General features: G+C 50.9%; 6 protein-coding genes and 2 non-coding genes across 8 annotated transcripts; 6 read left to right on the plus strand and 2 right to left on the minus strand.

Moving 5' to 3' along the window:
* The first annotated feature begins 481 nt into the window (after positions 1–481).
* BO66DRAFT_t72 lies at positions 482–555 on the plus strand. The gene has a single exon. It is a non-coding gene; the product is annotated as a tRNA-Ile (tRNA).
* A 667-nt stretch (positions 556–1,222) lies between these two features.
* Positions 1,223–2,164, minus strand: BO66DRAFT_343491 (DUF1772 domain-containing protein). The gene is made up of 2 exons (XM_025644492.1): positions 2,062–2,164; positions 1,223–1,906 (listed from the first exon to the last, which is right to left on the minus strand). The coding sequence occupies exons 1-2, from the start codon at positions 2,129–2,131 to the stop codon at positions 1,446–1,448; spliced, it is 531 nt and encodes a 176-aa protein (XP_025507100.1). The 5' UTR covers positions 2,132–2,164; the 3' UTR covers positions 1,223–1,445.
* A 223-nt stretch (positions 2,165–2,387) lies between these two features.
* On the minus strand, positions 2,388–3,206 carry BO66DRAFT_238757 (DUF1772 domain-containing protein). The gene has a single exon (XM_025642838.1). The coding sequence runs from the start codon at positions 3,168–3,170 to the stop codon at positions 2,709–2,711; it is 462 nt and encodes a 153-aa protein (XP_025507101.1). The 5' UTR covers positions 3,171–3,206; the 3' UTR covers positions 2,388–2,708.
* Positions 3,207–4,664: 1,458 nt separating this feature from the next.
* BO66DRAFT_315857 (uncharacterized protein) lies at positions 4,665–7,510 on the plus strand (the record flags this gene model as incomplete). Its single annotated transcript, XM_025643483.1, has 3 exons — positions 4,665–6,391; positions 6,450–7,013; positions 7,093–7,510. 3 exons carry the CDS (start codon positions 4,665–4,667, stop codon positions 7,508–7,510), a joined length of 2,709 nt encoding a protein of 902 aa, XP_025507102.1.
* Positions 7,511–8,680: 1,170 nt separating this feature from the next.
* BO66DRAFT_316037 (asparaginase) lies at positions 8,681–9,760 on the plus strand (the record flags this gene model as incomplete). Its single annotated transcript, XM_025643490.1, has 1 exon — positions 8,681–9,760. The coding sequence occupies one exon, from the start codon at positions 8,681–8,683 to the stop codon at positions 9,758–9,760; it is 1,080 nt and encodes a 359-aa protein (XP_025507103.1).
* Positions 9,761–10,804: 1,044 nt separating this feature from the next.
* On the plus strand, positions 10,805–14,185 carry BO66DRAFT_464466 (uncharacterized protein; the record flags this gene model as incomplete). Its single annotated transcript, XM_025652466.1, has 4 exons — positions 10,805–11,361; positions 11,435–11,906; positions 11,974–12,786; positions 12,852–14,185. Exons 1-4 carry the CDS (start codon positions 10,927–10,929, stop codon positions 14,183–14,185), a joined length of 3,054 nt encoding a protein of 1,017 aa, XP_025507104.1. The 5' UTR covers positions 10,805–10,926.
* A 256-nt stretch (positions 14,186–14,441) lies between these two features.
* On the plus strand, positions 14,442–17,840 carry BO66DRAFT_315775 (glycoside hydrolase family 35 protein; the record flags this gene model as incomplete). Its single annotated transcript, XM_025643481.1, has 5 exons — positions 14,442–15,270; positions 15,327–15,456; positions 15,524–15,632; positions 15,692–17,546; positions 17,623–17,840. The coding sequence occupies 5 exons, from the start codon at positions 14,442–14,444 to the stop codon at positions 17,838–17,840; spliced, it is 3,141 nt and encodes a 1,046-aa protein (XP_025507105.1).
* Positions 17,841–18,573: 733 nt separating this feature from the next.
* BO66DRAFT_t73 lies at positions 18,574–18,647 on the plus strand. Its single transcript has one exon. It is a non-coding gene; the product is annotated as a tRNA-Ile (tRNA).
* Positions 18,648–21,121: the final 2,474 nt, after the last annotated feature.

Here is a 21,121-nt window from a genome sequence, read left to right on the forward strand (position 1 = left end):
GCTGACAATTTACGGTGGTTATCATGTAGTAAGTATCCAGTGACCCGTGCCTGTGGTGATTGGTTTGACATTTGATGTCCAGTTGAGCAGTAACTGAGCTAGCAGCGTAGGCCACGTTTCTATGCTGCATTTGCATCTCATGCGCTTGTTACCTCTGCTGTAGTGCTCGGGCTGGTCGTGAGTGACGTACACCGCATACTTAATTGGAGTTGGGTGTACACATCCAACCCGAGCGGGATATATACATCCAACCATGAAAATACACTATCCGCAGGTCGAACGAAGGCCTTCCAGAGCCAGCGATTCTCCACCGAAGTCCGGAGCTCACAGAACAGCAGAGCTACATGGATCAACCACATAAATGACCAGCCAAGCCTGAGCCTGGACAAGCTAGGCCAGTCAATCCACCACAGACGGTTAGCCTACTGCAGTTATATTCAAGGACATATAACATTCTATCCTCGGCCGAATCAACAAGTGGGGTCCCATAGCTCAGTTGGTTAGAGCGTAACGCTAATAACGTTAAAGTCGAGGGTTCGAGCCCCTCTGGGACCATATCTTTTTGCTCCTGCACCACCTTATCCAGTACGCAGCAAGTTATTGGTCTGTCGGCAAGAAAGAGCATGTACTGTTTTGTCAATTCCCAACCCAACCACAGCAAAGTGAAGCAGCGATGAATGCCGTGGACGTGCCGGACGCCTAGCGCACTGCCATAGCTACTTGGTAATAACGTAGACAAGACACAGAACCATGAGCAGCAAGACCTGCGCGATAGTTGAGTTATATTACTCGATACTCCATAGCACCGCTTCTAGACGACCACACCCGAAGTATAGGAATGACCACGGTCAGACGTCACCCACCAAATTCAATTCGGCAGTAGCCTATTTCCGTAGATGAAGTCTAGCTCATCCGAGGCTTGGAACTGAACTACGTATAATGCAATCCACCTTACACCGTAGACACCAGGGTACCAGATACCAGAGTACAGTACTGTGTATACAGTACCCAGACCAGCGACCTGTAAGTACGTACCGTACGATGGTTCCCCGGTGAACAACTTACCGTACAAGAGCAGCCCTAAGAACCGCAAATACAGCTAAGTTGCCAAGTTATACGCCAACAAAAGGCCCTCCAAGCAACCCTCCTCTTGAACAAGAGCTGCATTGGGTGATAGACCTCCTGGAGAAACTTCTTATTATAGTTAATATTTACACGTGTTGGAACACTCGCACATGTGTGGTGCTGTGCATAAACCAGAAGTATCGCGGCAGAAAGAGGACCTGCTAGAAGTAGGCAGGTATCTGCTGTTGTTGACCGCCGATGAAGAGCAGCCCAGGCAAAGGATAGAGAGAGAGATAAACGGGAGGAGATGGGGAAAGAGGCAAAAAAAGGCACCAAATCGCACGCATATCCGTCCGCCGGCCCCTTGACCAATTCTTTATTCAAAGGAGAGCTGCAGTTACACCCAGCATCCCACCCACCAAAGGTAGAAGACTCCGGATCCCATTCAAAAACACCCAGCGGTTGAGCAGGGTGCTACTTTCTTTCACCCCGGCGGATGTCAGATCCTCGGGGGTCTGCGCCAATCGGATCAAGGCGTTGTTGGTGGGTCGCATGGTGACAATAGTATATGGCACAATACTCAAGGTCAAAATCGCCGCGGTGGTGTACAATCCCGTGAGACTATACTGGCTATGCCGGAAAAGAGGACCGCCGGCGCGAACCGACCAGGCGAGGTAGAGAAACGCGGTGGCCGTGGCAGCTGCGACAGGCGGGTTTTGAGCCTTGCCCTTGTCGTAGACCTTGCGCCACAGCTTGACAATAAGACCCTGGGGTGCTGAGGTCTCCCTCTGCGTCTCGGCCAGGGCCGGCACTGAAATCAGACTCAGCGCAGCGATGTTGCCTGTGCAGCGTCGATGGCGGGGGGGGGGAAAGCCAAGTCAGCCAAGCACTTTTATCTCATAGTAGAGTACATATCGGTTCAGCCTGGAAATCCCAGGGGGAATAACCCTGGAGAGAAAAAGAAACAGAGTTGGAAACGCGGGACGGGTACGCCACCTGAAAGCCAAGCTGCCCCACTGAGGCCGATTGCATGGGCTAGACGGTAGCCGAAAGGAGACGCTGCCATGATGGTGACTGTGAACTGGCTTGGATATAGCAGAAATACAGAAGAGCAGGCTAAATTATTGTTGAACGTCTTTACAGGGCGCCTTGGGCTAAGTTATAGGTATCAATCGAGAACGAGAGCCACCATGCGCTATTCCCAGAACAGCTGAAGTGGGTCTGCGGGGCGAGTTCTAGATTGGCCATGACGAAAGGACTTTTCCAAAACCCGAGACGATTACACGCAGTCACTTTACTACTGCCCTCCTTTTGACCGACGACGGAAAAGCGGTTTTCGATGCACTTCCTGTTGGCAACGGTCATACTCGCAGTCTAACGTAACTTGGAGTTGCATGCTATAGGATGTGCCGACAGTGCTATGGCAGATAGTGAAACCTAGCCTCACAATTACATGGCAAATTGGTAAATTGGTGAACATGGAGTCTTCCTAGTACTTGCTGCTTGCAAGTAGATTTTGAAGCATCATGCGAGCTTCCACTTGTGATGCATGCGAGACTGCAATTTGCTATTCAACGCTTGCCGATCTTTTTGATTTTCTGGATGCCAGACGTTTGTTTCCCTTGGGTTGGGGAAATCGGACCTCAATAGCACATGCTCAGAGCAAGAAGTCCTCCCACCAAAGGGAACAGGGTCCTTATCATGTTCAGGGCTCCCCAGCGAGCGAGTGCGCCTCGAACTTGTTCGGCTGTGTGATCCGAGCTAGGCTGATGCTCTGAACTCGCAACCGCCCTGAGGATTCTCTCCGAGCTCTTGAGAAAAGCAACAGTGAAGGGCACTATACCCATACACGCCGTAGCTGCAGCCAGGAAAGAAGTGCTATGGGTGGCAAACTTCAACGAGCCGAAACAGGCAGCCGAGAACAGAACCAGTGGGGTGCATAGTTTGTGGCATCTCTGGTGGACATGAACCCACTGCTGGGCAGCCAAGGCTGGCGAGTCGGTAGCAGCTGCGATTTGAGCCGTACTGACACCGGCAAATGAAGAGGTGAAGATCGCGCCTAGAGGGGATGAAGAGGGTGCTAGTGAGTCTTCCAGGTCGGTCATAGAATCCAGGATGCAGTAGCTAAGAGGCTGCCGTTGTGGTTGCGGATCTTACCTGCAGCGAATGAGGAGGAAACGATTCCGATTGCGTGGACCAGCGGCCAACTTATGGGCGACGTACTAGCCATGATTCTGCGGGAGAGATGCGAAGGAGGATTGCCACTTCAAACCCGTGGTGTGTCTCCAGAAAGACATACAGTCTGGATACTGCAGAATCCTGCAGATATCTTATACGATCTGGATCACGGGTACTACTCAGTAACTCTGTGGGGTGACGAAGTTGGAGAACGACAAATTCGGATTTAGAAAATTTGGGCCCAACAGGTCTGTCTGTCGGAGTACCAGGGTTGCGTCGATCTGAGTGAATGAGTGTAGCTAATGTGAACTAGAGGTTTGACAGGGCTCTGTAAGGTGAAATGCAAGAATGTGTCCGGGTATGGAGAAGTTCTTCCCAAAGCCGTCCGGACATTTACTATGAAAGTCTCACTTGCGTCCATAGGTAGGTAGGTTGTATCAAGCTAGGTATCAGTATTGCTAGACTATATTAGAATAGTAAGACTTGTAATTTATTATATATACAAACTGATATATTGGGTTCGGTCAAAAGCATCACAGCAAGTACGGAGTCACGGACTCTCCCTTTCCCAAAACCCGAGACCTTGCCCCACCCAAAAAGTGTACTTTTAGAGATTTGTTTCAAGTAAGTACAGAGTACCTAGTCGACTAAGTAGTCAGTCTTAGTCACAGCCTACTCTGCCTGTCCTTTCCCCTCCAATTCTATAGAAAATGGATGCTTAGCCAGTCTGCATCGGGGGTTGGCAGCCCATCTGCAATGGATGTGGTTTAATTCAATCGATAGATGAGTGTGGTGCGTGTTCATGCGCTTCCACTGTGCTTCAATTGCCAGAGTAAGATTATTCGTCACCACCCGGTCAAAGCTATTCTAGCCTGTACGGAGTGGTGGTAATTTGCCAAAACCCCCTAATCCGGCACTCTTCCAAAACCCGCTGATGCCGAGGCGAAGAAGTCCGTGGCAATTACGATGTTTATACTTGTCTTATCATCACACTCTCGCGTTTCTGACTTTTTGTTTCTCTTCTTCATGCTTCTCCCATAGAAAGCAACCCATTGCGCGAAGAGACATTTCCATCCTTAGGGCATTGCCTTAAGAGTATTCAGCCTCAACGCCATGAACGAACCGAAAACCCCGGAAAATGCCGATGAAGCTGCAAGGGAACATGAGCATAGCGAAGGCTCACAGCCTGAACAGGCAGCAAAACCTAGTCTATTGAGGAGAATGGCACCGCATATTCCGCTAGTGATCATGATGTTCAAGTAATCTCCCTCCTTTCTAATTTTTCTTGGATCGATGTTGATCTCGTGGCTTGCAGAGGCTCACTCCCCATGACGATATCACTCGCCATCTACCAATCCGACAGCATCGCCAAGCGCTTTATTACTGTTGGCTATATCATGGCGATGATCGCGTTCTTCAGCATGGCATTGCTTCCGCGTGCCAAATATCTCGAAGGTCTCGTGTTGAACATTCTCGCCACATGCATCGGAATATCCATCTCCCTCCTTGCAATGTGGTCTGGGATCAAAGCCCGCCAACACACAACCCCACCTGGCTTGACTGCCTCGTATAATTCTTCTCAAGCTGCTGTCTGTGCAATATGGTTTTTTTGCTCGATGTGGGCGGCTGGTACCGTCCGTGCCAAAGTTCCCATGCTACAGAACTGTGTTTACATGTATAGCGTCCTCACCATGATCACCATGACATATGCTCCCCGCTTTCACACCATGGATCAAGTCATCTCTTTGATTGTCGAACTACTGCAGATCTTCTTTATCGCGTTCGGAATAGCGACGGCTGTGTCGTTATTCATTTTCCCAATGACAACGAGAATGATCTTGTTCCGGAAGCAAACCACCTACTTTTCGGCGCTAAGGGAATTCCTTTCGAAGCAAGAGGATTACTATCGAGCTTTGGGGAAGTCAGAGTCATACGCAAATTTCCAGACGTCTGGCGAGGAAGACCCCGGGCCAACGCAACCTTTCCCCGAGCGAGAGGCTTTATTGGGAACCCTTGATCGACTAATTGCTCTACACATGGAGCTATACACTGACACGATTAGTGCCAAGCGAGAGGTGGCTTATGGCAAGTTGGATGCGGATGACCTACAGCAGTTGTTTAGAGCCTTCCGAGCAATCCTCACCCCGATGGCAGGCATCAAAACCATCATTGGAGTATTTGATGCACAAGATTCTGAGCTTCCTGCCGGCCAAGCAAGCGATGGGAACATCCAGGGAACAGTCAGTCAGCAAAGGGCGCTGCAGCATTACTGGAGCAAAGTCATGACTGTACTGCATGGGCCGCTCACGGAGATAACGCAGGTCATCGATGAAGGACTGCAGCACGCTGCAATCGTCCTCGAATACCTGCCAAACCAAGTTACTCAAACTGACGTTGAATCTCAGAAGCCTGGTTCCCCGACATTTGCAGACTACTTGGGCCGAAAGATCCAATCATTCCAAGGTCAACGAAGTGAGCACCTCAGAACTTGGGCGATCGAATACGCTGCTCAAAACAAAGCGACATCGGCGACCCAGATCGCTACAGCGGGTGGGGAGCATCTCTCCGTAGTCCTCCACGTGGAACATCTAATCTCCAGTATAGCCAAGGCTGTCCACGCACTAGTCACTTTTGCAGACTCGAAGAGGACAGACGGCACGATGGCCGGAAAGCGACTGGTATTTCCTCGTCCTCGCCATTTCTCCACAAAGCTAGGACATTCTGCGAGCGCGCATTGGGATCTCACCCTCGAGACCTCCGAAGATGCAGGCATCGAGGAGACTGTGTCTGGGGAAAAGACAAACATCCGTCACAGAGGTAAGGATCCTCGACATTTGCCACCTATCAACGCCTGGGAGCGTTATACAAATCATCTTCGTGCTGTGCCCAAGCTCCTCAGGTCGAAGGAAGCCACTTTTGGCCTGAGAATGGCCCTCGCAGCATTCTCAGTGGGAATAATGGCATTCTTGGAGAAGACTTGGACGTTTTACTACCAGCAGAGATTGATCTGGCCATTGATTGTGATCCTGGTCGCCATGAATGTGTCGTCTGGAGAAAGCACTTTCAAGCTGGCCGCTCAGGCGATGGGTGCAACAGTAGCGATGGTCATATCGTATATCTGTTGGTATATAGTCGACGGCAAGCCTGCGTAAGTCTACCGCAATTCTGTTCCCTCTATCTCCTCAAGACTAATACAATGGTAATAGAGGGGTCCTGGTCTTCACCTGGCTCGCATTCTTCGCCCTCTCCTATGGGTTTATCAAGGTTCCCAAATTCTTCGCCGTTTGGCTTTGTATCCTTGTCCCCGTTGTCGCAGTTATTGGAACCTCCCTGCAGTCGCAGAAACTTGGCCATGCTGCAGTGGTGGCTTCTGGGCAGGAGGATTATCCAGTTTACCTCAGCGCTCCATACCGGCTTCTCACCGTACTTGCGGGTTGTGGGATTTCGTACTTCTGGACTTGCTTTCCATACCCAATTACAGATCGTGGGCTGCTGGCGGAGAAACTCGGCGACTTCATGTTCTTGCTCGCCAAATTCCAGGATTGCGGGCATGCGATTGCGAGCCTCAAGATGAGGGGCCTGGAAGGCGATATGCTCATAGAGACTAGCCCTGGAAGGAGACTTGAAAAGGCTCAGTACCGGCTCTTCAACCAGATCATGACATTGATCCCGCCGTTGAGGATGCATGCACTCTTCCAAAAGTTCGATTTGCCGATCGGGGGAAGGTTCCCCATTGACACATACATGGCCATCATGAAGGAGGCGACGAGGTAGGTCCAGGTCCTCTTCAACTTTGCGAAGTAGCCATACCTTTCCCTACAACTGAGCTGACTCTTTGGGGCTGACAAGCATCATGAACTACACCAATCTCCTCATTCATTCGTCACGATCTTGGCAATTGCCCCCCGGCTCGTCCACAGGATCTCTCGAGTCCCCTGCACTCCTCGCATCTGTCTCCGCTAATTCCCATGCGATGACCTCCATTTTGACACTACTGTCTGCTTCTGTGAGGAATGGCACGCCCCTGCCCCCGGGCTTCCAAGCTCCGCCTCGAGTCGATTTCTCCTCATTATGGCAGAGGTTGAGCGTTGACTTTAAATCCAGCGACCCTGCAGAAGTCGATGAGAAAGAAGAAGATGCGTTCCGTGCGTGGGCTACGATGCAGATGGTCGGCGACATGACGAACTCGGCGTTAGCGAGGATGGTGGTTCATGTCAGGGACTTAATCGGAGAGGTGGACTATGATTTGAAGGACGAGGTTTCCTGATGAGGCTACCGTATGGGTGCGTTTGAAGAGTGAATTGCTTCGGAGCACTCTAACTTGGGATCCACACAGTCTAAGATTTCCAAGGCTTGAAGAATAATATAATCTATTTTATACTATAAATACTAGAATACCAAATATCAGAATATAGTATTATATATATAATATTTAAATTAATAATTTATAAATAAATATATATTATATAATAATAATTTTCTAGTAAATAATTTATTATATAAAAATAAGTCTTAAAAACCGCAACTATATTTAAGTTACTAAGTTATACACCAACAAAAGGCCCTCCAAGCGACCGGACAAAACCTATACTGTGTCAATACTATCAGCAGCAGCAGCACTGCCGGGCAGCATTCCCGCGGAAATAAAGGTATCGTATATATTGTACTACTTTTCCTTTCTGCCTTAGGCCCAACTTATAGATAGCCGTGCTGCCTGTAAGTTCCGCCCTGCACGATTGTAGGCCATTGATAAACCACCCCCCCAAACGCCTATAGTTGCCGAGCTCAGAATAGTCTTTCCTGCATCAGTTGGTTCCTAATATCTCTAGCCAATCTCAAAAAGGCCTCACTGAACCCTCGATTCCCTACGTTAACCAGTCCGATCAAATGAGAAGTGAAAAAGGTCAGATATATTAGTTCATCTGGCTCCATCGATGGTTAACTTGAGTAATAACCAGGTAGCCCTGGACCCCAATTCCTCAACGACCGGAAGAATCTGCCAGGGACGCAAGAGTTCACCGGTTTTGGAAATCCGGTGCGATCCATGATTCCCATCTTGACAAAGAAAAAAGAAAAAAAGGAAAAGCTGAGCCGAGTGACCCACGGGCAGGCGGATTTGGATTCCCGAATGGGTATGAGACACTCGGACCGAGCTCGGAGAAGCTATCATCTGGGCCAGGAACCGACAACCCTAGAACAACAGCATGCATCCTTTTGATTTACACTCTGACCGTTAACCTCCATCTGCGACGGAAACCGGCAGTCCCATGTGTGTGTGTGTGTGAGAGAGAGAGAAATCCGAATATCCTATTCCGGTCCAAAGACAAAAGTCAAGTGAGTCTACGCCATATTGACCGATCGAGTGCGAGAAGCGTTCAACTCACCTCTCCAGCAGAAGTAGAGGCAACGATATCACCAAGCGAGGAATCGGGAAACCATGACATGGTGTTCGAGCGATTGTATCTTTTCCGAACGGGGAGGGGTCGTGGAGAATCGGCATCACGTCCATGCCGCCGTCGTGGACCGTACGGGCAAATTACTCTATTCGGTCGGCAATCCCATGCGGATCACTCTGGCAAGATCGACCGCAAAGCCGGTCCAAGCGCTCGCGGTGCTGGAAACCGGGGCGCATGAGATCTTCAACCTGGACACTGGCGACATCGCGTTGATGTGCGCGTCGCACAGCAGCGAGGACGAACACGTGGGCCGGGCCGCGAACATGCTCGCCAAAGCGCGGGCCGGCGAGGCGGACCTGCGCTGTGGAGGCCATGCCTCCCTGTCCGAGACGGTGAATGCGAACTGGGCCCGGGCAGGGATCACCCCTACCGCCATCCACAACAACTGCTCCGGCAAGCATGCGGGCATGATCGCCGGGGCACGGGCGCTGGGGACCCGGATCGAGGACTACCATCGCCTGGAGCATCCGTTGCAAGGCCAGGTCCGCCACGCGATCGCCGACCTGTCCGGCCTCGACCCCGGGGATATCGTCTGGTGTATTGACGGGTGTAATCTCCCAGCACCCGCTCTTCCGCTGCAGAATCTCGCGACGGTGTTTGGTCGCCTCGCCGAATCGGCCGATGAAGTCCAGAGGAGTCTGGACTCGGTTTCAACCACCGCCAGGACGCGACACCTGTCGCAAGTCTTCACCGCAATGGTGCAGCACCCGGAGCTGGTCGCTGGACAGGGGCGCTTCTGCACCACCCTCATGCATGCCTACGGGGGCGCGGTGGTCGGTAAGCTGGGGGCGGACGGCTGCTACGGGGTTGCCGTCCGAGCCTCCGAATGCGGCGCCCAGATGCCTGGACGGGATGGAGCGATTGGCATCGCGGTCAAAATCGAAGATGGCAACATTGGCATGCTTTACGCGGCGGTCATGGAGATACTGCAGCAACTCGGCATCGGGACGCCGGAGATCTGGCACCGGCTGGCGAGTTTTCATCATCCAAAGCTCGTCAACACTGCTGGTGTAACAACGGGGTCTGTGAAGTTCGATTTCAAAGTACAGAAAGCACTCTAGATTCTTGGGGGTTTATCCCCCCCCAAGACAATATGAGATGCTTCGCCAGAATGGCTTGCTCTTCGATGCCCCAACAGCATCAGACCCGGAGGCCGTGAAAAGAGTTTAAATCCCCAAAATCAAAGGTTAGGTGGAAGTAAGTATAGGGTATACATTTGAGATTTAGACGTGCTGGTGCATGTGCCTCCCCCCCACCTTGTGCAATGATAGAAGACAGCGATTGAGTGTTGACGAGATTGTTGCTTCGAAGGTGGTTGGAATAAGTAGCATAGAAGCTCTGCCGATTGTTCTAACAGATGAATTGATACAATACACCTAAGCAATACAGATTCTATAGGCTGAGATATCCAAAAACACTGAGGTTTCGACCGCTCAGTTGGTAAATAGAGGCTCTGTATATCCTGCCCATAAGATGGGCTATAATAGTCATCAGTAGCAGCGCTTGGGGCAATTCAGGCCAAGCAAGCATTATCACGTTCGCAGCGACGGTAAGTAGCGAAATGCCCATTGTCAGGCTAAGACAAGCAGATGATGGGATTTGCAGCAGAACATTCCAATAATAGTACTAACAAACTATTACTGCGGAAATCGAGCGAGTTTCCCTTTCTTCTTTAGGTCCAACTTGGCGCCGCTTTGTGCTTACTGAGTGGCCCGGAGCATAGAGAGAGTACAGTACAACTGACCCTTTTAACCCTTGACATTAAGTTATAAACAAAAAGAAGTCAAAATCCGAAAAAAATCACATTTTCGTATAGTAGAAGTAGATATACTCTGTACTAGATTACTTTACATATAGATATAATATTTTAAAATACAGCTGAAACTATAAAATTCATTAAATCTACTAATTCTTAGTATTTGTCTAGTTTGCCAACGTGTTGGGTCTACACCCAACCCGTGAACCCGCGGGCTTTGGTGAGGCCTAGTCACTTTGGTGGCTGGTTACCCCACGCTGTGCTCCGATCGATGGAATTAGTATTGGGAACGAGTACGAGGCCGTTGGACAACCCCAAAATGTGCCCCAACTGTGCATGGCCTTTAACCCAGGAATGACGTCGCCTTCGACAATGGGTACAAAAGTCTCTCACTGTTGATCCAGAGCCCTACCTCCATCCATTCTTAATTTTACTTTGTCAAGAAAGACTCGTGTATGGGGCTCATCAAAGATGCGGTATAAAATCTGGTATGCTGTCCTTGCTGGGGTTGGGGTCAATGCCAATACCGTGACGAATAATACCCAAAATGACCAAGGCACCTTTCAGAATCCAGGTGCTCTCATACGGCCTCGGTTCCGATACTGGTTGCCTGACGCGGGGGTGAACAAGACTGTTGTCCAAGAAAATGTCATCTCAGCAGCCTCTATTGGTGCTGGAGGGGTGGAATTTGTCCCCTTCTACGATTACGGAGGAGAGCTGGCGTACGGTGGCCCTGGACCCGACTGGGTCAAGTACGGCTTCGGCACCGAGGCTTTCAACGAGATATTTGTGGCTGTGCTACAGGCACACAAAGATCATGGCCTGGCTATGGACTTTGCCCTTGGACCCAGTCAGGGTCAAGGCGTTCCTGCCCACGCAGATGATGAGGGCCTCCAGTGGGACCTGGTATGTCATCCACTTAGGACCCCTATGTGACACACGGTTCGCTTGACAAACGAGGTTACTAATGGCCGGACAGGCTCCTTTCTCGACGCAGATTCCCAGCAATGGCTCCTTCAATGGCCAGGTTCCCGGGTGGGGGACTGGGGAATTGGTAGCCTTGGTCTCTGCTAATGTCTTGTCCGCGGAGAATATCTCTCTGGACGCCTCAGCCGGCTTGAATAGTCTGACAGGAGGTCAGAGCTCCTACTGGAAACTGATGCTGCGTAACGATAGTCTTGTCGACCACGCAGATACTGTATCATCGAATGGCCATGTGCGGCTACAGTTTCCATATAACTCTACTTATCGACTCTTCGCGTTCTATCAGACACACACGCTGAACAGGAATTTAATCTTCTCCGAGCGCAATGGGTCCTCCATTTTTGACAACGGCTCGTACATCGTTGATCATTACAGTGGTCGAGGCGCACAGACAACCACTCAGTTCTGGGAGAATTATATCTTGACGCCGGAGGTCAAACAACTGTTGAGCGAGGCGGGAAATTATGGTACGTTGCCCTCAAATTTGCAGCAGCCAAGCAGGGGCAGAAATTCTGACAAACGAGGATCGACCAGCATGGGAGGACAGCATCGAAGCAACATGCAATATCTCGTGGACCCCATCTCTCCCAAGCCGCTTCCTCAAACAACATGGCTACGACCTACGACCCTTCCTTCCCCTCGTCATGTTTGAGAACAACAACCTGATTATCCAGGAAAGCTCGCCTGGAGCTTATCAATGTGTACTTGACACCCCCGATCAAGGGGCGGGCTATCTGAACGACTACCGCGAGACGCTTGGAGCAGGGTATCGTCAATACCTCGGCACACTCACCGCATGGGCCGAGTCTCTTGGTTTACAAATGTCGGCGCAGGTCTCGTACAATCTTCCGCTTGACATGGAGGCTAGTATCCCCGAAGTCAACGCACCGGAATGTGAGAGCCTCGAGTTCGGCGACAGCGTGGATGGCTACCGTCAATTTGTCGGTCCAGCTGTCCTGGCCGGAAAGCAAATTGTTTCCAATGAAATGGGCGCAGTGATTCTCGAAGCCTACCGATCGCCTCTGTCGCACCTACAGTGGCAGATTCACCGTGCATTGGCCGCAGGTGTCAACCGGTTCGTCATCCACGGGCAGGATTATACCGGCAGTTATTATGGCACGACTTGGCCTGGCTACACGGCGTTTGCATACCTCTTCGCCAACCAGTTTTCAGAGAAGGACCCCGTCTGGTATCATGGCTTTGCCGACACGTTGGACTATGTAGCGCGGGTCCAGTACACTCAGCAGCGGGCGCAGCTTCTGACCGACGTCGCCATTTACAACAAGATCTCTGCTACGAACCCCAATTTTCCAACCATTTATACATCCAGCGATCTGGAAGAGCAAGGTAAGTTCTTCCCACACAAAAGAATAAACGAGAAAGTCCACCGACAATTTAATTTTCTACCACAGGCTACACCTACAATTACCTTTCCCCGCATAATTTGGCACTACCCCAAGCCACCGTTCAAAAAGGCCGACTAGCGCCTGCGGGCCCAGCTTACAAGGCAGTCGTGGTCCCCAGCACGGCGAATCTGACCTATAGTGCTTTGGAGGCTATTCAAAACTATGCACAACGAGGCTTGCCTGTCATTCTCAGCGGAGGCGACCCGCACTTCTATCCCACGGCGGCGGGGGTGCCTGTAGCAACCATGCAAGCAGCTTTGGTGGCTCTGAAAAAGAGCCCTAACGTGTATTCCGTACCGGCAGGTGGTGTGGCCAAGCAGCTCCTGGCGTTGCAGGTACTTCCCGATGTCCAGGTGCGCGCGAATGGAACCTGGTATCCGGTCTGGCGACGAGACGACGAGACGGGCACCAACTACTGCCTGGTCTTCAATGATAACGGCAATTTCACGACGGGAGTGATCGAGGTTTCCACCACCCAGACACCGTATCTACTCGATGCATGGAGCGGATCGCAGGCGCCATTGCTGCAGTACGAGGTGTTGGACAATCGTACTCGTATCCCACTTCGTCTCCAGGCTCATGAAATGCTTCTGCTCTCTTTTCAGCCACCGTCGGCCAAGGATGCCCCTAGCCAGCCGCTGCACGCAACCCAATTGCCCTCGGTGGTCATTGGCTCGAAAAGGCATACGGCTAATAGCTCTGCCCTCCAACTCCATGTCATCGCTGGAGAGTGGGATGCACCAGCTCGGCTGTCTAATGGACGAATCATCAACCGCACCGCCGTGGCTGTGGCTCCTAGTATTGCACTATCGAACTGGACGCTAACCGCCGAGCACTGGGAAGCTCCTGGAAACATCACTGGCGAAAACGCCGCGACCATCGCCGTTAAACGAAATACGACGCATCACCTGCAGGAACTGATCTCGTGGGCGAAAATTCCAGCCCTCCAAAATGTGTCTGGGGTAGGCTATTACGCGACCAACTTCACCTGGCCCCTGTCGTCTGGCAATTCCTTGGTAGCAGACGGTGTATACCTCCGCCTCCCACCCATCGATCATGCAGCGCGGGTGATAGTCAACGGGCAGCGAGTGCCGCCGGTCAATCCAGCAGCTCCAATGGTGGACATCACTGAATTCCTCCGCCTAGGAAAGGCCAACACGCTACTGGTGGAAGTACCTGCCTTGATGTGGAACTATCTTCGCAGCATTATTGACGAATTGACCTTCATGGAAGTGCCGGCGGATTTTCTGCTGGAAGTTCTGGGTGGGGTACCAGGCTTGGTGGACAATGGGCTACTTGGGGAAGCGGCATTGGTGCCATACAGTGTGCTCACTGTGTAGATAGCTGCTTTCAATTGGCGTGGCATGCAGAATTTCATTCGCTAGTTCTAAGCACCTAGTTGACTAGTTAATAATGATTGACGTCCCGACTCAACTAATTAGGGTAGAGGTACGAAAACGCGAGCTATGACGCATGCCACCCAACAAGCCGAGGTATATGTATCTCAAGTACATTTCTAGGGAATACTTGAACACCGGACCCCTCAATCCGTCCATCACCCTCCTTGCGATCCAAGAGAGAATAGGAGACATCTCAATGCGCTTCAGTTATACTTTCGCCAGCCTGCTCCTGACGGGGTTAGGTCTGAACCTTCCCTTTGCCACGGCAGCAGTGTCCACATCAGTTAACACCACTGTTGCTAGGCAAAATATCGTTACCTGGGACGACAGGTCCCTTTTCGTGAACGGAGAACGCGTACTCCTCCTCTCCGGGGAATTCCATCCATTTCGACTCCCCTCGCCGGGCCTGTGGCTGGATGTCTTCCAGAAGATTCGAGCCTTGGGCTACTCCGCCGTCTCCTTCTATCTGGACTGGGCGCTCTTGGAAGGCGAGCCAGGCCACATTCGGACCACTGGAGTTTTTGCGCTGGATCAGTTCTTCGAAGCTGCACAGGAAGCGGGCATCTACTTGATTGCTCGTCCAGGTCCTTACATCAATGCCGAAGTGTCCGGGGGTGGCTTTCCTGGCTGGTTGCAACGGTTGAACGGCGAGTTCCGGCACACCGACGCAGCGTTTCTCGATGCCATCACGCCTTATATCCGAGCTATGGGCAAGCTTATCGCCCCGGCGCAGATCACCAACGGTGGTCCGGTTATTCTGGTGCAGCCGGAGAATGAGTACACCCTCTGCGCGACGGAAACGGGGTACACGCAGATGAACAACCTCAGCATTACTAGTATCGATACTTCGTGTCTCGAGAAAGAGTATATGGCCTATGTCGAGACCCAGTATCGCCAGGCTGGTCTGCTCGTCCCTTTCATCTTCAATGATGCGTATCCCGTAGGCAACTTCGCTCCGGGCACGGGCGTTGGGGCTGTCGATCTCTACAGCTTTGATTCCTATCCACTTGGATGGGCTACTGCACGTCTGTTTCCTCTCAAAGACCCTATACGAGATCCCTTTTACTGATGGCAATGGCAGCTTCCGACTCGTCCGACTGGTCTTCTTTGCTCAGTCCACTGCTCATGTACAATACCACCATCCATTTAGCGCAGAGTCCCACCACACCATTTTCCATCTCGGAATTTCAAGGTGGAGTGCCCGATGCCTGGTAAGAAGGACACGTACCCTAAACGTAGATATATAAGAGGTGCCGTGAGGCTTACGCTTGTTCTCAGGGGAGGAGTGGGCGTCGATGCGTCTGCTGCTTATATCGGACCCGAGTTCGAGCGGGTTTTCTACAAGCTCAATTACGGCTACCGCATCGCCATTCAGAGTCTCTACATGGTATATCTGCTTCGTCTCCAGTATCTACACAAACTTTGGCGCCTGCTGACCATGGTTAGATCTTTGGCGGCACCAACTGGGGCAATCTGGGCCATCCCGGAGGGTACACCTCATATGACGTTGGGGCAGCCATCAAAGAGAACCGAGAGGTTACGAGAGAGAAGTATAGCGAGTTGAAGCTGCAGGCGGGCTTTCTCCAAGCCTCCCCTGCCTACCTTGTCGCGCAGCCGGACAGTGGCAGCTTCGGGGTCTACACCAATGTGTCAAACCTGGCGACTACGCGGTTGCGCACCAACAGCACAAGTTTCTACATCATTCGACACGGAGTACTCACCGCAGATGACAATGTGGCGTATCAGCTGCGCATTTCGACCTCGATTGGCAACGTCAGCGTCCCGCAGCTAGGAGGAGCGCTGAGTCTGCGTGGACGGGACTCTAAGATACACGTGGCAGACTACAATGTAGGCGGAATCAACCTGATATATTCGACTGCTGAAGTCTTTTCCTGGAAGAAATCTGGAAACAAGTCGGTCCTCATTTTGTATGGAGGTCAGGAGGAGACGCATGAATTCGCAGTCCCTCGCGCACTGGGCAGTCCATCTGCTGTCGAGGGCAATGAGGGAATTCGCGTGGACACGACGGTCTCCTCATGCGCCACTGTGGCTCAGTGGTCGGTGCAGCCATCTCGTCGAGTGGTCCACTTCGGAGACCGACTCGAGGTCCATCTTCTCTGGCGCAACGAGGCCTATAACTACTGGGTCGTGGATCTGCCCATCGCGGGGGCTATACAGCGATATGCTTCACCCTCGCGCAGCAACAGCTCGGTTATTGTGAAGATGGGTTACCTCCTCCGTAGTGCTGAGGTGGTGGGCAGCACTCTCAAACTGACTGGTGACCTCAATGCGACCACTGAACTTGAGGTTATCGCGGCACCGCCTGCTGCCACAGCCGTTAGCTTCAACGGAAAGCCCATCAAGACCACCCGGTCGAACGGACGCTTGATCAGCACGCTTCAGTACCAACGTCCTACCTTGATGCTGCCTGACCTGTCTGCCCAGCGGTGGTATGCGGTTGATTCGCTGCCGGAGATCCAGACGAGCTATGATGACAGGCAGTGGACGCGCTGTAATCATACCTCCAGCACCAACCCACGCAACCTGACTACGCCTTTCTCCCTGTATGCGAGCGATTATGGGTACCACTCAGGGTCTCTGCTGTACCGCGGCAGCTTCGTAGCGACGGGATCGGAGACATCGCTGTACCTATTGACTGAAGGAGGATACGCCTACGGGCACTCTGTGTGGCTGAACAGCACGCATTTGACCTCATGGGCAGGCAGCTCTGCAGAAATGTTTCACAACCAGACCATCCCCCTGGAAGGGCTACAGTCGGGGAAGCCGTATGTGGTCACGGTGCTGATCGACCACATGGGCCACGACGAGAACTACCCAGCCAACGTTGCCACCATGAAGGATCCACGTGGCCTGCTGGACTATAATCTCGAGAGCCGAGCCAAGACAGCGATCACCTGGAAGATCACCGGCAATTTGGGGGGCGAACAATACGTCGATCACAGCCGTGGACCCCTGAATGAGGGCGCTTACTTTGCCGAGCGCCAGGGCTACCATCTCCCTGGAGCCCTAACATCGTCGGCAAACACCAATACCACTCGTCGTGACAGTCGTCTCATCCTATCCCCTGTCAGAGCTCCAACGGAAACTGCCATCTCAAGCCCTGGACTGCGCTTCTGGGCCACCTCCTTCAACCTGAGGCTCCCCGCCGAATACGACATTCCTCTCAGTGTCGTCTTCACCAAGACCAGCAGCAGTAGCAGTAGCAATGCCACTGAGGATACCTCCACAGCGTCGTTCCGAAGTGTACTCTACATCAATGGCTGGCAATTTGGTAAATACGGTAAGATCAGATCCTTCCAGTCCTTGTATTCATGACCCCTCCCACCCCTACAGAAGGCATACTAAGTAGAACCCAGTGAACCACATTGGACCGCAAACCCGCTTTCCCATACCAGAGGGAATCATCAATCATAATGGACCCAACTACCTGGCGCTTACCATATGGTCCATGGATACACGCCCCTTCCAGCTGGCGGGGCTGGAGCTACAGGCTGATGCGGTGGTGCAGAGCGGGTACACGAAGCCAGCTGTGGTGCAGGGCGGGGTCTACACCCCACGCGTGAATGCGTATTGAGGGACTGTCCACCTTGTTGTCCATTAGGTACTCCTTGGTTCCATAGCTGGAACTGTAGTCTGTTTACTCCTAGTTCCCACGGCTGAACGAGGTTGATCGACGCCACCCACCGCCGACAATTCCTTTGCCGCTTGGGGCTGGAGAGGGGATGAGGCGATACAGCAAGCTTTTTTATTTTTTACGGTATCCCCACTGGTCTTGGATCTAATGTTCCAGGATGTCGGATTCTTGTTTCGTTTTGATTAATTCAATTTATATCACTTATTTCAATATTTATTAGAAATATAAATTTTAATCAAGATCATATTTTTAGGATCATATTTGTATATATATATATATATATATATATACATTTTTTGAAAAAAAGGATTACTTTTGTTATGGGACTGATGCCCTTAGTATAGAACTCAGCCACAGGCACCAGTTGATACCTAAGACCTCACCCGCTACTAAACAAACTATGTACTGCTACACACCCAGGCCCAACCCGGAGACATATCCTATCTACTTCAGAGCCACCTGAGCATGGTATATATACGGACACTGTATCTCAACCCCATGACTCCCAATCCAATTTGCTAGATATATATTCCCACGAACTCACAAAAGGGTGAGTTAGAATTGCTTAATAAAATTACTTGATTATCAAACCCCATCCCCGGTATACACAGATCCCTTTAATCTTAAACCTATCCACCTAGAGCACAACTTCGAGCGAGCACCAACAGCAACTGGTCCCATAGCTCAGTTGGTTAGAGCGTAACGCTAATAACGTTAAAGTCGAGGGTTCGAGCCCCTCTGGGACCATCTTTTTGCCTCCATGCCTTCTGTTTTACAAGACATATATAGTCAAGGATACCAAGCTGTGTGTCGTCGACTTAATCGCATGGATAGAGACGGGAGATAACTGCTATTCACACCGGTAGAATTTCTATTGCTACCGGCATTACATATGATATCGCAGTAAGAGTCTTTCATATCAGAAATTATTTTAGAGATTGTTATAATTCTAGGATTCTTAGAGGTCATCATATCATTATATTTTTAAAATCTAATATATACATATATATTAGCACGGGGCAAAGGCCCTGAGATCTTTCTCTTTTCTATTTTTTTTTTTTTTTATTTTTTTTGTAAATGGAATTATTGTCTGGTTGATTCATCTCCTTTCTGTATCCTTATCAAAGGCCCCCCTCCTGGGGATAAATACAATGTTCTACCATCCATGTCGAGCATTCAATGGGCCCCCTCTGAATAAGGATGGACGAAAAAGCAAGCCCCACAGAAAGCAAAAGAACAGAACCCCTCAGCTAAGAGCTTGACGTACAGCACGAGATGTTGTTTTGAAACCCCAATGACAGCAACATATACACGCTTGGCCGTAATGATCTGCATAACATGGTCATTGCCTGCCTACCGCATCGAGGAATAGGCACGAACTCAGCTGCGGTTGTCACTACCCAAAGAAAAGCTACCTTTCCCACAATGCAGTTCATATCCATAGTTGGAATGTTGGGGGGGGGCGGCGTGCGTTCTCAGGTACAGACCGAATCGATTCGATTTGCAGATGTTGTGGTCAGCCAATCAAATAATCCCCGCGGTACAGTCATACAGTACGCCTTCTAGAAAGACAACGAAGGGTGGATTTCAGCGAATAAATTTATGAAAGCCATTCTCCACCACTATTATTCAAGGCGATCACTCATCTAGAGGCAGAACACCACTAAGAAAAACATGGTTTTCAGATCCATCTCTTCCAACTTAATAAATCATTGGAGTTTGAACAGGAGAATGCCGGACCCGACCTTCTATGCAGGGCGGATTGTCCACACGCTGGTAGATAAACATGTGCAACATACACCCCAGATTGTTTAGTAGACAGAAAGCCGCGTGCTAACAGGATCATGACTTCCCATACCCTGTCATTCGCGGAGTTTGCGACTTTTCAGATTCGCATAAAAACTAAGGGCCGGCAGGGATATGCTGCTGTTTCCAGCCCCTAGAAGATCAACACTCTATTCCCAGGGCATCTCCGAATAGTGTGTGCATCATCATGCAGATGCTAGTGGGGGTTCCACAAGTAATAAGTCTAGAGGTAGGAAGGCGATGATCTTTGTAACATATCCATATTGATCAGTCAATTGCCGATCAGGGGAGTGGAAGTTGATCCTGTCCCGAGCACAAACTATAGGATTTTGCTTTTCCCATCCCCAATAACTCATTAGCTGGGGGATGCGATGTTGCTTGGCGAGGTCAGTGTCGTGTACTTATATATATAGCCCCCTGATCGAGACCTGCCAGTCTACTACTGCTTGACATCAAATGCACTTGACTTGCAAAGTCATCATTACCAATATGCAGTTTGTGTTCCTGCTTTGGGCTGGACTCGCCGCTATGGCGACCGCGGTCCACGCACATCCACCAACCCTCCCACTCGACCTGCCACCACCAAACAACCCGATAAGTAGACGCTCTACGTCACTCCGTCAGCTGGACAAGTTCCCAGTGGAAGATAAGTCCTTGGCTGGAGTGCACAGCCTACTCACCAGGCTAGGCATCAGCCTGGACTCGGATGACCCCAAATATCAAGCTCATCGGGTAATCGAAACGACGTTCGGCGCGATGATCGAGGCTGTCAAGCCTCTCCCGGGCCATGGGAAAACAATGACCATCCTTTTGGCATGGCTGTTCCTTTTTTTTTTTTTTTTTTTTTTTCACTCCATCACGAAGGACAAAAGGGCTAATCTAGCCGACCGGTGAACAGGGAAAAGTCGAAAGGGCGACTCACGACCACATATCGGTCGTCTCTCACCAATCGCCAATAAAAAGACAAGATGACGCCAATGTGAATCTCCCCGCCAGTGTTGCGGGTATTGATGAAGATTCCCAATTGGGTGAAGTACAGAGTGCGTTAGTCGAACTAGCCTGTCAATGTACAGGGGTGACAGGTTATCTTACTACACATCTTGCCCGTTCAATTCTAGACACGGTGACGGACAATGCGGGCAGCCTTCTGGGTGGAGTAGTCCCGGTGACTGGATCCGCCGTGGCCGGTTTGGTATGATATAAATTTTTTTTTTACCTGCCCTGGCTTTGCGGGGGTTTTTGCTAATCATTGCTGCGATGAATAGGAAAGGCTCAGAACCCTAGCGGATGGAAATCTTACTGCCATCGCCCAGTCATTCCTTCCGGGGGCACTCTGCGGCGATCTTGCCAGCCAAGGTGAAGGAATAAGTGAAGGTGATATCAACGAAGATTCAAATGTTGACCAGATTCTGGCA

The sequence above is a fragment of the Aspergillus aculeatinus genome (assembly GCF_003184765.1).
Source record: "Aspergillus aculeatinus CBS 121060 unplaced genomic scaffold BO66scaffold_8, whole genome shotgun sequence".
In the NCBI taxonomy this organism is placed as follows: Eukaryota; Fungi; Ascomycota; class Eurotiomycetes; order Eurotiales; family Aspergillaceae; genus Aspergillus; species Aspergillus aculeatinus.

Coding starts and splice junctions, on each gene's coding strand:
- BO66DRAFT_343491 (XM_025644492.1), bottom strand. CDS start 2,131: ATGGCAGCGTCTCCTTTCGGCTACCGTCTAGCCCATGCAATCGGCCTC. Junction 1,907..2,061: donor TGGGGCAGCTTGGCTTTCAG/GTGGCGTACCCG, acceptor GACGCTGCACAG/GCAACATCGCTGCGCTGAGT.
- BO66DRAFT_238757 (XM_025642838.1), bottom strand. CDS start 3,170: ATGACCGACCTGGAAGACTCACTAGCACCCTCTTCATCCCCTCTAGGC.